At 35.3% G+C, this 17986-nt stretch overlaps 1 protein-coding gene across 1 annotated transcript; it reads right to left on the bottom strand.

The window, feature by feature from the left end:
• Positions 1 to 2112: 2112 nt before the first annotated feature.
• On the bottom strand, positions 2113 to 16022 carry LOC121411215 (protein mono-ADP-ribosyltransferase PARP3-like). Its single transcript, XM_041603796.1, has 12 exons — positions 15796 to 16022; positions 13139 to 13350; positions 12363 to 12485; positions 11825 to 12025; positions 10886 to 11012; positions 8291 to 8514; positions 7792 to 7854; positions 7270 to 7362; positions 6347 to 6433; positions 5188 to 5365; positions 4577 to 4723; positions 2113 to 3990 (listed from the first exon to the last, which is right to left on the bottom strand). The coding sequence occupies exons 2-12, from the start codon at positions 13313 to 13315 to the stop codon at positions 3818 to 3820; spliced, it is 1593 nt and encodes a 530-aa protein (XP_041459730.1). The 5' UTR covers positions 13316 to 13350; positions 15796 to 16022; the 3' UTR covers positions 2113 to 3817.
• Positions 16023 to 17986: the final 1964 nt, after the last annotated feature.

The raw sequence follows: 17986 nt of genomic DNA, 5'->3' as shown, positions 1-17986 counted from the left end.
AATTTAGTAGTATCCTTCATTCAGGATATACATGTCCCTACCCCCCCCCCTCCCCATACCCATAGGTGGCGGAAGCCTGAATTTGAGGAGGGGGGACGGTCCCCCCTAAATTTGTTGTTGATGACCTTTTTTTTTTTTTTTTTTTTTTGCTTGTCAATTTATTTTCCTACGTCCCCCCTAAAATTTTTGGGTTGAGAACCTTTTATTTTTGCTTGTCAAAATTTTTTTGGTTGTCCCTTCCTAAAATTTTTGGCTTCCGCCGTCAAAGCCCATACTAGCTCTTTCAATTTCATCCGCTCCCTGGCTATGTATAAACAATTCTGTGTTATTAATTAGGAAGATATTTGGCAGAAGAAACCCAAGAAAGTACATAAAATCATGCAAACGGACTCATTTCCTTTCAAACAAGGAAGCAACATACCGGATATGAAAAAAAAAGTCCCATGATCTTTTTCGTAAAACCATGAGGGACATACCCCCCCTCCCCCCTCTACGATATCAAATAACATGATTTCGTGACCTATTTCAAGTCCCGCGGCAACTTTTGAAACCAAATTCCCGACGCCCGATCAAGTTACGGAATCTATTAAGTGCATGTCAGACACAAACTGCTCAAAAACGGTATTTCATGTACAAGTGCATGCTGTGCAAATTGTAAGCCAAATTTTAAGTGTAATTAACTTAATACCATAAGATTGATTGTTTTCGTGTTATCTGTGATTGTGATAATGCCATGATTTCCAAAGTAAAGTCTGAAAACAAAGATGTACATTAAGAATCAATTAAAAAAAAATATATATATATATATATACCTGAACTAATATTGATACCGAATATCCATGGGTCATATAGATTCAGGAACTAACAAAAACAACAAATGTCTATTTTCTATTTTTAGGGGGTGATTTAGAGCTAAATCGTAATTTCATGAAATTATTTCAATGGGATAACTAATGAAACTATTTAGGAAGATTTTAAGTATGCAATGTTACTTTGTCATGGATGAACTGTGAACTGACCTATTTGGCATGATCAGTAGCAGAGAAAAGTAGGCCACAACCCCACCCCCTCATAATAATTTGATAGGAAAATAGCCCAGTGGTATAGGGTTACCAGAAGCTAAAAATACAGCAAAGGGCTATATTCATTTAGTATGCAATGAGATATGGAGAAAGATACATTCTCTAAACTAAAAATACCATTAAAAAACCCCGCGTCCACATTCACAACTTGACTCTCATCCTACACACATGACTTCCTGTAACACACACAATAGCGATTGAATACTGATAACTATTTTGCTCTCATAAAGGGAACATAATTTGAGTAAATGAGATAATATGACACAAAGATAACAAACTCCAACAGAATCTTTTTTTCTACATGTATGGAATACACATTCATACAGCTAGTTTATTCTGGCAATCAGGAAGATTTGAAAATAATATCATCCAGATTGTATCAATAGCATATTGAAAGAATAGCTTGATCAACAAGGTGTACAGGAATAAGAATGACTTGTAGTATGTGCAGCTAAAACTTCTACATGTATGTTAACATGGAAAATAGCATTCCGAAAACTATTGCTTTACATACATATCACACCTTTCATACATTGGATACATAGTACTCTATTCATCATCAAAGGCCATCTACTCTGTTCATGAGTTAAAAGTAAAGAAAATAAAACATGATTTGAGAATCAGTTACAGGCAGATTAAGGCCAAATATAACATGGGTGCACAAGGAGTGGACAGTCTCTTCATTTAAAAAAAAAATCAAATTTCCTGACTTTAAAGTAAAAATAGCTTATATTCTCCCCCTGTCTATCCTATATAGCATGAAATGTAAACACCAAATGTAAACATGTATAGACATCGAGTAAAAAGTTGTTTTGTGTAATCTATGAGCACATTTTTATCAATGTGATATTCTTGATTTCTATTTACACATTTCACAATATACACATGATAAATTAATAAAAACATGGAGATTAAAACTCTGTTTCCCCTTTTCTTTCCTTTTTTTGTTTTTCTTTTTTCTTTCTCTTTTGGGGGAAAAATCCTCTAAAACCTGCATTTGTGGCAAATTTTTTTATTTTTTTCAAATATCTTTGGTTCATAATGTTGGACTCCATTTGTTCTATCTTTATCACCAGCTAATGAGGAAAGTCTTAACAGAATCCTGATTTATTTTGATAATCCCCAGGCATTAGCTGATGAACTTTTTGTTTGTATTTTCTTTGTCTTCTGACATTGGATTTTAAATTTTGTATTCAAAGTTTTGATATTTACTATCATTATTGTATTACTGGAAATGAAATACAATGTACATGTAAAACAAAAATAAAATTAAAGTAAAATACTATTACATCACACCTACATGAATCTATCATACATTAAAATCAAAGTTCTGATTTACTCTAAAGGCATTTTCTGTAAAACATGCATAGATTTTAAAGAATCATATATTTTTTTTACATCACTGAATTGAAATATGTGTACAAATAATTCATGTCATATCAAATCTTCATACTACATGAACTGATGTAAGATTTTGGTGTCTGCCTTATAAAAAAAACGTACAAATAATACATTTATCGATACAATTATTTTACCATAACATATTTCAGTGCATATTAAAAACAGTGACTATAAAATCTTTGATTTGACAGGTAAAATATATGAATTTATTGGCAAGTAGATATACCCTCTGTATATCAATATGCATTAAGATATTTAGACTAGCCTCATTCCACAAGTTTATAAAAAGTACCATCTCTAAAACATTCATCATAAAATTTTATCTAACTCACTTAGAGAATATATCTTCACACATGTAATTCTGTAAGAAAGACATCAAATTTCCATTAACATTGGAATTAAAACAGCATAAAAATGGATACAGCTGAAATTTGGCAAAAATGAACATGTTTTCAAATAGAAAGGAAGTTAATTGCCATTTGTAGATAATCGCAGTACCTGTTTATACTGAAATTCTACATACTTAGATTCCCAAATCACAGCAGAATGGATTGCTAACAACATTCCTACAAAAAGGAACAGTTTGAAAGGGATTATATGAATTGTCATATAAGAGTAACATTTCATCATTTTGAAGAATAAACTGATATTTCAACACAATGAAATTGTTCATCTAAAAGGCTGCATTTCATTTTCCACAAAGGCAACTGCCTCTCTGGCAAGATGTAGAATGGAATTAGGTTAAGAGTAGGTTTGTTATTCATACTTAGATGGTTTAATATCTTTTAATTTCTCCTACACAGATATTGTATGTTATTCATTTTCATTTCATTCTGATCAAAGCATTCATTTATGAATGAAAAATGAAAAAAAAAATCATGATCTTTGAACATAACACACAACTGCTTTATGAGTTGTAAGATTTTCAGATTGAATTAAAAAATATTTACCATGCAATGGTCAAAAGCAATCCTGTTTCCACACTCTGACCCAACCAAGTGACAGAAGCAAATCAAAGCAAATTTTCAAAAAAAAATCTTCACTTAAACAAAATTCAGCAGATGCAACTACTGTAATACTTACATAGTGTAACAGAAACATAAAAGTTAGTCAGTGGGCAGTGAATAAAGCATATATATGTTACATACACCTTATTATAATGAAAAAGAAGAGCGGACAGTTAATATATTTCTACCAGCTAATGTAAAAATGTCGAATAACAAATGCTCCTTCCTCCACAGGTTTCATACCTTATCTAAATGACTGGATTTCTAGCAGATTCCTGTTCAGACAATTCTCAAGCAACCAAGATACATTGCAGCACTGTGAGGTGATTACCAAAACTTGAAGAGGCAGAGGTATCTCATTCTGTTCTGACTCTCTTTATAGAGGAGGTACTCGCTCTGGTAGAAGTGAGATGACGAATATTTTGATTGCTTGACTGGTTTTCCCTGAGGGACAACCACATCCTTGCCATCAAGCTTCAAGATGGTTTCCTTCTTAGGATCTGAAAAAAAATGTTTGCATGCAGACAACATATAATGAGGTTATGTAACAATATGAGAGTTTAAGAAAATATTTGGTTATGGTGAGTAAATTTTACCAGATAAATCCTTCAATTTACCTTTGAGATATGCAACCTGAATTTTAAGATGCACAGATAAAAACAAATTGTTGTTCGATATAATATTGATTCAAATTGTATCATGACCTACAAATGGCAAAATATACGTTTTTTCTCAACAATAATTTTTTTGGATTTTTGTTTATCTGTTACTTTTTCTAAATGGTCTCAGAACCATCTTATTCTTCCAAGACTGTCTGATAGAAGGTTCAACACACCTTTAAATGTATAAAGCCTTTCTTCTCATCATGCAATTTTCTATTCATTGCCTTAATCATGATGTAAAATTGATTTTCACAGCGCTCAGTGGCCAAGATCTCAAGTGAAGATGGAATCACCCCCCCCCCCCTTTCCCTCTACTGGCCAGAGAACAGTCCAACAAGCCAGGCCTGGTCAGGGTTAATAGCAATTTGATGAGTTTCCTAATAAAACAATGTCTGTCTTGGTTGAAGTTCTTTAGGTATCATACCTGGTTCTTGGTTTCCTTTAGCAATGACACAGTCACATCCATTAGGTGCTTTAGTAAGAGAGCTATTATTAGCTGTGATGTGATGCTCTTTACCCAGGGCTGCTTCATTCAGGAACATCACGGCTCGGCCATCATTTGCTGCTCCAACTACATGAATAAAATTACATAGTAGTATATTGAAGTGCTGATATCATATTGCCAGTGTGGAAGATATATACCCCCAAGCACTTTGCTGCAAATTGTTATTAACAGTCATTAATGTTTTGTTTGGAGGCAGATATTTTATTACTTCCTTATTGCGTACGAAGATGTAGCCCATTCAGTCTCAAAAGATGAGCCAGATACTGTACAGGAAAAAATTTGTTTTATGATTCTTTGTGTCGCAGATATATTATATGATATGTCACTGAAAGACTCTGATGGAAATTCAATTCACTTCACTTCCATTTAAATTAATAAACAAACAACAAATTTGAAATGAATTGATAAACGTTTCAGGATATAACACAAAAGAATATTGAACAAACATGCTGTTGATGGCATAAACAGCATGTCATTGTGTGATGTCATGAGATCACCTTTTCTTTCAAGATCAACAGATTAACACTTACCATATCCACGTGATTTGCTTTGCTCCGATGCAAGATATATGCCTCGTCCTACTCGTCCTCCTGAATGTGGCATGATTCGAAGTCCCGTTTTCAAGATAGCGGCTACTACAGCTACATTGGTACCGTGCCACAGGAGACGACGATTTGTGATATTAGCGTGTGCAGTAAATCTATCACTCTGTTGAAATATTGAAAACAGATTCCAATAAATTAGAGAGCTGCTCCGGCTGCATGTAATTTGTCCACATTAAATATTTTTACCTTTTCTCCTTATTAATTCTTGGGGTTTTAAAGCCTGGGCTGATAGAATCACAATCATTTCATTCATTTTCACGTGTCTAGCATTTATTGCTTGAAAGAGACTAAAAAAAGTAAAACATTTTGTGCAAAAAGCTTATCATATTACATATCTATTGAAAAAAAAATGGTGAAGGGGCACTAACTAACCCTTCCATGGCAATTATGGTTAAATATCAGATAAGGGCATGGCTACAGAAGAAGTTCTTCCAAGGTTACTGGTCAATTATTTAAGTTCTGATATTAATTGTTGTACAACAGATTAGATTTTGTGAATACAATAAAATGTAATCCTTTGTCAGTGTTTCTCCCTTTCTAAGTGATAGAACTGAAGCCATATATACATGTACCTTTGAGCAGAAAGGGACTTTATAATAACTGCAAATAAACACTCAATGAATTTCAAGGACCCATTTTTTCCTTACAGGAAGCAACAGAATCTGTACAATTACATCATAATACATTTTTTACAGAATGAAAGTTGAGATGTTATTGAATTGTTTCCCAAACCATATAAACATTAACACCCCTGCACTTCCTGGTTCTTGATAACATTCTATATGGGGAGAATTCAAAACATTCAGTCTTTGTTTAAGTAATAAATAATTATAAGATTGTATGACCCCTTTGAAAATGCTCAGATAATTTTTGTCAAAAACTTATATGAGAAAATATGAAAAAGTGTTCTATGACGTTTGCTTCGGCGACAAATGCTCTGCTGCAAATTCCATACATTAATGGAATGACCAACTTCAACCCTGGACCCTACCCTAAACCTAGCATAAAACCCTATTGTGATACAACATCTAACCCTATAATGTTGTGTCACCAAAGAAAGAACGTAGTTAAAAGCAACACTTACCTCATCTTCTCTATCCATCTTCCAAACATGAAGAAGCTGCTTATCTGAACCAGCACAGCCTGTATTAGCAATGTAGGTCTTAACAATCTGTGGAAACAAGTTGAAAAAAAACATGCATCAAACATCACACAGAGATTTAACTAACAATGTGTGTAAACAGCGATAGAACACGCAGTATCATACATGTACGGCTTTGACGTCGAGGATACATTTTCCCAAATTCAAATTGCTGATTGGTCTACAAGACTACAATCATTTCATGTTCTTACTGCTTGGTCTCATGATTCCACATGGCCCTTGTTCCTCTGCAATCAGTTTGTCTCATTATAGTTGGTCTAATCATCATTTAGCCCATCCACCACTTTCTTGTATTTTCAGTTAGGCCATACCCATTTCGTCTAGTACGATTAGATGAACCATATAAGCCAACCTTTCACTTGATAAAGTGCAAAGTAGCAAGTAGTCACATTGAAAATAAGACCTTCTTGGCATTAGACTAAATGGTATTTAGACTTCATATGAATATTGATGATTGAACAAAAAAAAATTGAACAAATTTATAGTAGACAAAATTAGTTCAGTCATAATGGTCTTAGATGATATCAAAAAATTAGACCAAGTGTTTGTATAACAAGTAAATACAAATCATTTAAAACTACTAATGAGTAATATACAGGCATGACACAGTGACAAATTTACTATTCATCCCCGTCCACACAGCGCATCAATAGGGTTCAAAGATTGAATTCACATACATTACATCCTTTTGTTAATATTGAAATAATTTCAATTTGTTTTGAGTTAAGAAAAAGACATCACACTTTTTTCTCTTTCTTCCGCTCATCAATCCTCATATTCCTGATTTTGTTTTGTTTTTTGGTAACATCCACTATATAAAATAATATTTCTTTCAGATCACTTACTTTGAACTCCTTGGATGATGGGTCAAGAAGCTCCAGATCGCATTTGAGAAGATCATACTTGACATCAAGTGGATGGGGTACAGCATCGCCAGCCTATTCAAACAAGAGTCAAAGATTATTCAATTCATTCAGGTTTACCCAAAATTCCAAAAACATTATAAACACATTCTTCACTCCCAGTGGAGTATGCGAGGAAGTCACCATGCTTGCATTAATGTAATTTCCCTATCCTACTATACGAATGTTACATAATTTTGCAGAATATTACAATTGATGTTATATGTTCCACACTCCTTGGTATATAATCAGAAATAAAATTCTTACAAAATTTAGGGTATAAGCCTTAGCAATGGATTTGTTTCTCTGAGGAGGCAGCTATAAAGCAAAGTCCAAAGTCTCTAATTGTCCAGTCCCCCCCCCCAATGTTACAGCCTTTAAAACAATCTGCATTTGTCATGATAATACAATTTTACACTATGGCCTTGACAGAAAACAATATCAATATTTTCAAGAAATACTTACAGCAGCATCTCTATTTTTCTTTTCCTTCTGCATACCTAGTGCAAGCTCGATATCTCCAAGAACCTGAAAATAAATAAACAAAGACAAATAAAACTAAATATATGATCAGTAATGGGACACTTCAAAGAATATCTTACCTAATAGAAACTTATTGGAATTCAATTAATGTAAAATTGTCATTTTAAGAGACTATGTTCACGTTCCTTAAATATATACACATCAAATCATCTGAATGGTGGTTATTCACTCATAATCCAGGAATGCAATCCACATGATCATCAGTTGACCATGATCATTCTGACTTTAGTTCTGTACAAACTTTATCACTACACCCCAACTTCCACAACAAACACACATGCACCTTGCATCTTAATGGCATATGGTATTAAGCCAATGCATAATAATGTCAATCAGAAAACTTTTGTCAAAGATCCACTACCTGCTAATGTATATTGCATAGTAAGGTGCTAGAAAAGATAATGATTAAAAAAATACTTACAATAAGCATGTCTTTCTTTGCTTGGATCTTCTCAGCATCATCAATCAGAGGAGGTATATTCCTTCCAAAAGAATGAGGGATGATGGTGTAGAACTTTGAGGAAAGTTCACTCAACTTGCCCTTGTTTGCCTTCTTCTGTATCGCATCTTCAAGTTCTTCTAAAGCTTCAAAGCCCTTGGCAATCTGAGCCTTGCTGAGTTTACCAAGCGGCATCTTCTTTACATCTGTAGGACGAATAAGAATGACAAAGAATGGGATATTGGCGTATGGGATATGGTAGAATTTTCCCTTCGAACAGAAAAGCCAATATATAATACATATATATTGCTATGAAATATTAATGAATTACGGATTTGTTATGTATTGTTTGTGTCATCTTCATTTTCTGAATAAATATGATGGGGTGTCCAAACTTCACAAAATATTCATAATTAATACAAAACCGATTCCAGAAATAGTTACCACATTGACGGCAAGATCGTAAACTATAAAATCATGGACGAAAATGTAAAATAGGTCAAGGGGTCTCGCCGGTATTGTGATCTCAAAATTCTATTCCGATCGGCGAATGCGGGCTGTGCTAAAAAAACATTCAGAAAAAGTGTGACCTAACTTCGCGCACCGAAGCTTTTGTGGAGATTTAAAAAAAACTCCAGCTCAAAAAGTGAAATATTTGTATCAGATTGATGGCAAAATGCTATAGAATCGGTTAGTACCACACTTAACTCACATTTTTGATGATTTCTGCTTGCAAAATGGTTATATCGTGATGCTTGTTGAGTTCTTCAAAACGGGCGCTAGCAGTGACAAATTTGCCGATCTTTTGCCTATATTTTCATGAAAACTGAACTCATCCTAAAGAAACTTTCATCAAAGGGTAATTTTAGGTCGCTTTTCATGTTGATGTCAGATTTTAAGGATATTGGCTAGTTTTTGAGAAAATGACCGTCCGCGAAGTTTGGACTCACTGCCATACTAATAATAACACTTCAAAAAATTAATCCACTGCCTGCTCCTATGACCAAAAAATAGAGCAAAACAGTGAAAGCCAATACTGCTTAGGGTCACTGTTAATATGAATTTGAATATAATTTCCCAAAGTCCCCACAATAACACTTTTACCCAACATGCTATAAAAATCAAACTGAGGGGGTCATAGCTGAACCACTGTGAGCTGATTTGTGGAATGGTATGGGTTACATCTACTGCTACCACATTATCAATCTAGGTTCCTTATCACACCTGCAAAACAAAATGTACTGCCTGATGCTTTGATACTATTTAGAGGGGATTGGAAACTGATAAAAGCCACAGTGAACTTTACAGCCACTTTAATTTGATTACACCCCATGGCTCCCACCAAAATAGAGAAAGTACATGTATCTTACATTAGTCCTCTACCTACTTTTAACCAAAATATTGAGGAAATACCACAGCAGTCTGGACCTCTGGTAGTTTGTGATACTATTGGACTGTCTTTGGCATGGGTGTATATTCCACCACTCATAACAATAATGGTTACCACTGCATCATGGAGGTGATACTATATAGTTAATTGTACTAGAGATTGAGTCATTGGTGACTTTAAATGCTGTGTGTCTATCAGACTACATGTACTTCCTACTCCTAGATGATAAAACAATAATAAGGGAATAATTGGAAAAAGTGACAGTGTGAATTTTCATTCCAGTAGGTCTCAATGTATGTTGCTCATGATACAAACACAAGCACATGAATATTGAATGCCACTGCATCTTGGTGCCAATTTTCAGTCAGTTTTTTTTTAATTGGATTTAGTGAACCATAAGTCTATTCCACGGCATTGGCTCATCTCCAAAATATTAAATATCCAAAGGTTAGCTCTTGATTTGAAGATTTACACATCATTTTATACTAGTAGACTCTTGTGTGTATAATTCGTCAAATATCTCTTAACATGCCACGCACACTACTAACCCAATGCCACAGTGCTAATCCGATGCTAATCCCCTGTGCCAGCCACAAAACCCCCCTGTGCCACATTGATTTGGGGATCGCGAGCCGTATTCACTCCTTTCAATAGTCATGATTACAATTGCTTGTAACTCTCTAACGATTAGTTTATCCACAAATTATTGTGTAGTAAAGTTGTAGGAAATTTCATACTCCTTATAATGGTGTCCTCATAGTATGGATTGGTTATTATCTTTACTGCTAAAATATGAGTTGTATCAAGTATTTCCATTTTGTGGAGTGTTTTGTATGGATAAAAAAACCTAGGTCTTTCTTCTCAGAGGCAGAGCCATATCTTGTAAAAAAATGTAGAAATACTTGAAAAAGTCCAATGTAAACCGCGTAAGTTGATCTGTCAGAAAGCAGAGTTCGCACTGCACACAATAGTGCTAATTACGGCGTGCATGCGATGCGCAATACAATGCAAAACGGCGTAACAATGATTGTAATTCCGAATGTGCGCAGTCATGCACGAAGCAGGCGAGGGTAGGAAACAATGCAAGCACAAAGCAATCAATAGTAGGCGTGCGAGCACGAGTGTGGCATGTAATAGTAGGATACGTAGCGTGCACGAAGCACTCAATGAGATATAGAATGCATTACCAATTTCAAACTTGGTCATCTGTTCCTTGAACATGTCCTCGTTGAAAACAAGTTTGACAAAATCCTGTGTAACCTTATCCAGCTTGGAAGGCAGCACTGTCTTAGATGAGTCATCTACCTCGGCAAGCTGATAACAAATTATACAAAAACAGGAATATCAGCAAGAGAAAATCTCAAAATTGATGTACAACAGAAAGCATGATGTTTAGTTTGGCATACAAACTGACAAAACAATGTTTTGCAGAAATATTAACATGGAAACTGCACATGCTCAGATTTTAAATATCAAATGATCAGATTTGACTGAAAATACTTGAATGTAATACATAAAAGTAATGGAGATCAGTGTCACACATAAAGTCATACATGAAAATTATACAACTGATTATGTTTTCTGAAATGGCTTGTCACTTACAGTTACACATAGTAAGTTGTAATATTACATTAAAACCTAATTTTTTCTTTTCTGGTTCTCAGCCATGATATGATATTCAAATGTCCGCAGGTATATTCTTGATCTCAACTGTGAACTTTCTGAAGCTTTTATTGTTTGAACAAGCGATGGCCAAGCAATTGTAATTTTACACCATCTCAGTCATACTCCGATGACTCATAGCTTCTAATACAGACAGGATTACTCCTGAGGATCAGAAAAATTATTATAGTATACACAAAAACTATTAAATCAAGATTCTTGACATCCAATAGTTGATTTACCTAAAACACAAACTTCTATAGGTGGCTAGGCCTATATCATACATTCTTCAAATGTGTTGAACTTGAAGCAAAGGTGAATAAAATAAGACTACTGTAAAAGCAAAATGTGTGTAAATATTCAAATGAAACGCGCCTTAAAACCCAAGATAACAACAACAACAACGTGTGAGGTGACTGTTTAGCATGAAGTATATAGGTTAAGACTCTTCCAAATCAAAATACCTTTTCACTCGTCTCCTGGAGTTCCTCGTTATCTGCGTCCTCCACCTCTATCAGGGTATATTTGCCAGCCTTGGGCTCAAAGTTTGCTCGGTCATCCCACTTGTTTTTGGTCTTGTCATTAAACTTCTTGCAGAAGAATTTCTTGGCACCTTCGATATCACCGCCACTAAATTCTTGTGTTGCTTGCTGGCCTGACTCTCCCTGGAAAGGATGATGAGAGGACCAACAAAGAAAATTGGTCAAAGGGAGATTTATCTTTTGATCAAAGGGGACATTTTAGAAGACTAGCAGATTTCTTTGTCATACTTGAGTTTTGACCATAATATTGAACTTTTAAAGAAAATTTGAGGTTAAAAAGTGAATGCATTGTCTATACAGTGATGTAAGAACTACCATTAGAAAGTTTCAGCAACATAACTTCTGACACAACATTGTCCCCTTTATTAATTCATGATTTAAATGTTGTTTTTAGCTTCCTTGAACTAGATGGAATTCACAAGAGTTTAACAAGAGATGATTTTGAATCTTGATTACTTACCACTCTTCCCCATCTGGTAAAAACAGCATATCCTAAGTGAGATTGCAAGAGTTGAATAACATAGTACTTGTTGTTGTTGTGGCCAATATTAGTTTGGTTCAGCATACAGTCAAAATCATCAAACTGAATATAATAAATAATAAACAGCTTTGTAACAATACACAGAATATCACATACATACAATTTTAATCTACTGAAATATACAATTAAAAAGTAGCAAAGATTTTTTTTTTCTCCAGAAAAAGATATAGATTGTTGACACATTCCTTACGTTTAGACTTTAGTAATTTCCATACTTAATAATGAGTCTATGTGCTCAAAGAATTCTGATAAAAGCTCATCACGGCTTCCGTCCATTTGGGGAATTTGATATTCTTAGACACCTGGCACATGTGGTTGGTAAAATTACCCATGTTGAAAATTTTTAACCAAAAATACAAACACAATATTTGAAGCAAGAGAAATATGAAATTTGGTTTGTGATTTGCAATGTTAAGAAAAGTAGGCCTATTTTTAAAAAGTTAAAAACATAGAGAGAAATACAAGTAATTAATTTAAAAGTTACAAGACATTTCATCAAGGATTATTCAAAAAATCATTTTTATTGATTGTACAAACATCTTTGAAGCAGGCCTTGGATTTTCTTGCAGGGCAAAAACGTGAAAAGGTGTTAAGTCACTAGATTATCTAAAAAGGGATTTGTTATGAGTGTAGTATTTAAAGTACACAATTTCGAACATTAAAAAAAAAATCATGACAATCCCATCCTCACTTACCACACTACCAGGCCAACTACAATGGCTATCTTTAGTATGAGATGATTTTTTCCCTTTGTCGGCAGTTTTGAGTTTCTCAACAGCAGCCTTCAGTCCACCATCATCTGGTTCTTTCTTCAACACTTTAGCCCCTTTCCCACCTGTCTTTGTGCTTGCTGATCGCTTCTTTGGAGGCATGGTTGATAAAAGTTTGTTAAGAAGTTGGAAGAGTTCTGAGGAAAGAGTAAATGAGATGTAAGTTATCTTTCACTTCCCATGAACCACAGACTAACCACTGCAACAAAAAAAAAAACCAATGTAAATTTCATCATTGTCTGTCAATTGTCTTATCCCCAATCATAAATATTGGATTTTAAGCAAATTTGTAGTTAACAAATCCTCAGTAACATTGGTTATTTTGTTGACCTAAATGTACGTTAGCCAACTTGGCAACACTTACCTCCATGATGGGGGTGATATAGGCATTTAATTGCCAGAAAGTTTAAATAAATTATCCCCTATCCCCGAAATGGTTATTCCTATCTAATAAATTCATTAGATTTAAAATTATGTATGTACTGATGATGAACTGATTTTTTAGTGCCAAATACCGGTAGATGCAAGAAACATTCATGCCCACATGCAGAGCTGCTGAGTGCCCACTTTATGAATAAAATCCACCTCCAAAAGCCCTTAAAATCTCATTGGAATGGTATTCTAGTGGCAATTTCATCTTCACTTTATCTTTATATGACAAGCTAATCAATCCAATATTCCAAATGAGAAAAGATGTTTTTTTATACCACTCTACCTCATAATGAAAATCCCTGCAGACAGGAAGCGAGGCAAAGAGACATTAATTTCATTAAATCCATATGGCTTCGAACTGTACACTAAACATGGCTATACAAAAATTTCTTTTTAATATCACATTATTGCATGTATCATTTCAATATATACAAATAATGAATGTGTATGCGTGTAATGGGAAGAACATTTTCATGAATGAAAGATGAAAAGTTCCATTCAACTCGACAAACATGAGGGAGTGCTAGCATCGGCTAGCGTACCATGCAATGGAAAAATAAAAAATGCATGGTCACCGTGCAATGGAAAAATGCATGTAGTATGGAAGAATGAACCAAATGTTGAACAACTCTCAACCAATCACATGGCAAGAATCTTTGTTTGAGTTATACAATTAATCAGCAGTCTTTTGAAATATTTCACCAATCTACAAAAATGATTATGACTGTCAATGATTTAATTTCATTCTATTTGAATTTCAACATTTGGAGCAAATTCACCTTGAAATACATGTACAATGGCCGAGACTGATAGTCTTCCACGGTGGGGACTATTTTATGATCTCCGCAACGTCGATCTCAGCAGGGGTGGGGCCCACTGTATTCAAGTTTACTTTTTTTTTTCAAAGCAACATGGGTATATTTGTGTGTGAATGTGATGATGTACTGCTGTCCTACTGCTTATCATATCAGATCTTTATATTCACATGACAAACATCATTTCAGATAAAAATTTCTTATTTCATCTGATTAGAAATGATACCTCAGAAAACCAATTTCATTTTAAAGATAAATGGATTTCAGAAAAAAATCTAATGCCTCGTAAGGTTGTGTAGACCTACACTATTATTTTAGACGAAGATCTACTACTAGAGCGAGCCTCTAGACATGCTAGAGGAGACATGTTATGATGTTGTTAAATTTCATTTCATGATACTCACACTCTAACAAAACAGACTACTTCACAAATAACAGTCGCATCACATTCACAGTGAAGTCATATTATTTCCAGACCAAATATATATATGGTAGGGGGTCCTAAAGCTGCGTGGGTCCTAAAGCTACGCACCACTCATCGCGCATGCAGTTTTCAATAGCAAATGCACACTCTGTGTGTGGAACTGTGACTGCAGAGTGATGAACAATTCCTATTAATTTTTTCTACAGAGGCTGCAGTAAATCTCTAAATGCAGAGAAAACCAACAACTGTTAGGAAGTTTGGAGTTATATTCGCTTTAATTTTATTTTCTCCTATAATAATTTGAATATATTTTAGAAATGGAGGCACAGGAAATACTATTTTTTTGCATGATAAATCGAGTGCGTAGCTTTAGGACCCCTTCTACATCGGGCGGCGAAATCAAGAGGTGTTCGAAAAACACGATGGGATTTTCGTATTAGTGAGTTTTGTGATATTTTCTACTTGGCTAATGATCTTTAGAATGTTTGCCACAAATTAGTGAAATATAATTTGTTGAGATATTGAAATTGGGACAGTTTTTATTGTTTGAAAACAAAGTGCGTAGCTTTAGGTCCCCCCATCATACTATATAGACCTCAACCTACAAGTATTTTCTTATTTATCGACCAATTGATAACTGGGTAAAATTATTACTCATCACACAAAATTTGAACATGGAAAATAAAGCCTTAAAACATAAGAATAAGATCCAGGCCAGGGCCATCACTGACCACATGCACAGCACAGACACAGTCACTATTGACAACACATGCAAAGGAGGGAACGACATGCAACGATTGCACCTTTAGTACAGCGGCAGCCCACGAACACGTCCCCGGGCTACAGGCTGACAAACAAGGAAGAAATCACACGTGAAAACGTATACCTAAAATCGGATATACGGTACTCACCGGATAGGAATTCAACTTGCCCGAATTAAATTCACTTATGCCTGGATTGGCAAACAATTTGTCGAGGTACCGGTAATGGAATTGCACAACACAAATAGCAAGGAGCAAGCAGCAAAATACTCGGACTCTGAAGTGGATTTGGGGCTTCGCAGTGAATCTCCGCCCAATAAATAGCACAGACCGACGCGTTTGATCGTAATTCGCCGAGTGGGCAAGCCAGGACTTGGCGCTGGCCGATGACGTAGTACTCGGTAGCCTTCTCTTTGAAAAAGGATTGACAATCGAGCGAGGGAGAGACACGCTCGCACATGCAGACGGGGAGGTGATGTCATAGTAAACAAAATACACATTACTTGTAGTCTAATTTTCCAGACAACTTGATCATTGAAATTCACTACAAATATAAATGAAACAATTTTCCGATTGACATACGACGTTTTACATTTTTTAAATACAAAATGAGCTATTTGATTTAGAATTTAATAATAAGTATACCTTGGAAATACCCAATAATTTAGCCATAGCAGCTTGACCTTCAAAAGTAGAATGTGTGAAAAACAACTACTCATAGTGGGCGTGGCACTTGCGGTGTCGTGTGCATACCTGTACCAGAATATATCTCTATGTTGGTATACGGGGCAGGGGGAGGGGCGGTTATATCAAGATTCGAGTCTGTTCACGTCCTTCGGATCGGACGACGATAAAGTTCGTTCTCAGAAATAAATGATCATAATCTGATTGATACACGCCTGTGAAAACATATACGTAAGCAGGAGCCAGATCAGGATTTACGTAATGGTAAAACATAAGACTTTATGAATAATATAGACCCCCCTCCCATGAATAAAAGTGAATTAAAATATGCACACAATTCTTCTCTCATAATAGCTTGATTTCAACTGTGAAGAAATCAGTAACAATCGTCATCATTACTATTACCATGACATGGTGATGGCTATCATCCAATGTCGACATCATAATATCATTACAACCATCATGATATCATTAGCATCAATACCACCTTCATTATCCATCCCATCATTTTCATCTCATCTCAACAGAGGGAATGGGGATGCGGAAGGGTTTGTGAAAGTGGGGGAGGGGCTGATGGACCATAACAAAAAAAATCAATTACAGTACTAGTAATTATAAGACAGAAATTTTCTACATCTTGAACACACTTATTTATAAAAGCTGAAGCCCATTGAACCCTTTCGCCACCCCCTATGATTTCGTGTCAACTAACCAAATATCTGAACTTATAAAAGTGCATGGCGTAACAGACGGGGGGTAGGAGTATTTCGCGGGGAAATGGAGATGAAGAAAGGGAAAGGGAACTTAGGGAAGAAAATTAAGAAAAAGAGGAAAGAGGAAAAATAAAGGGAAAAGGGGAAGGTAAAGAAAGAACATTAGAGAAGAAAAAATAATGTAAAACGAAAGGAAAGTGGGAAATGAAAGAAGAACATTTGAGAAGGGAGAAATCAACCCGAAATACTAATAAATGAGCTAGAAAGGGGAAATAAATAAGATGGTGACATGGAACGGGAAATAATGGCTGGAAAGGGAAACGAAAACAAGGCTAAAAAATACGGGGAATGAAGGCAGAATGCCCGGGGGGCCACTTCCATTCACGAGTGGATACCATGCGCGACCATGGGGTCTCGAAAAGCACCCGAAACACGTAATTTCCATATTCTGAAAATGCACCCCTTAACAAGTATTGGCGTGTGAAACCCTACCCTTAACAAGTATTGGAAACAAAACGATACTCTTGGCAAATATTCCCTGAAATGAACCCCTAAACAAGTACAGGAATGTTTTATTGTTACGGGTCCTTCGGTCGTCGATCGGCTTTACCTTACTTTGGTTTAGTGCGACCCCACCTAGCTTCTACACCTCGCGCAAATAGGACTCTAAACACGTAGTGTTGGGGCAAAAAGGACATCCTTTATAAAACATTTTAATTTTGTTTTATCATCCCCGCAAATTCGACCCTAAACACGTAATTTTCCTAGCGAAATAGATACCCTTTTTTCATTATTTTTGTGTTTTTGACACCCTTATCACGTTACGTACGTAACGTGCCCTATCGTGAAAAGGACATCCTTTTTACGTGTTTTTTTGGTCGCGCATGGTATCCACTCGTCAATGTAAGTGGCCCCCCCCCCCCGGGGCAGAATGGAATGAGTTA

Source organism: Lytechinus variegatus, chromosome 3, assembly GCF_018143015.1.
Source record: "Lytechinus variegatus isolate NC3 chromosome 3, Lvar_3.0, whole genome shotgun sequence".
NCBI lineage: Eukaryota > Metazoa > Echinodermata > Echinoidea > Temnopleuroida > Toxopneustidae > Lytechinus > Lytechinus variegatus.
The sequence above is the reverse complement of the archived record's forward strand: the minus strand, read 5'-3'. Positions and strand labels throughout refer to the sequence as shown.

Bases quoted from the DNA above. Each gene is read 5' to 3' on its own strand.
- LOC121411215 (XM_041603796.1), bottom strand. From the start codon at position 13,315: ATGCCTCCAAAGAAGCGATCAGCAAGCACAAAGACAGGTGGGAAAGGG. The intron at 12,026-12,362 runs GTAAGTAATCAA...CATCCTTTCCAG, and splicing joins TTACCAGATGGGGAAGAGTG to GGAGAGTCAGGCCAGCAAGC. The intron at 4,724-5,187 runs GTAAGTGTTAAT...TTATTCATGTAG, and splicing joins AAGCAAATCACGTGGATATG to TTGGAGCAGCAAATGATGGC.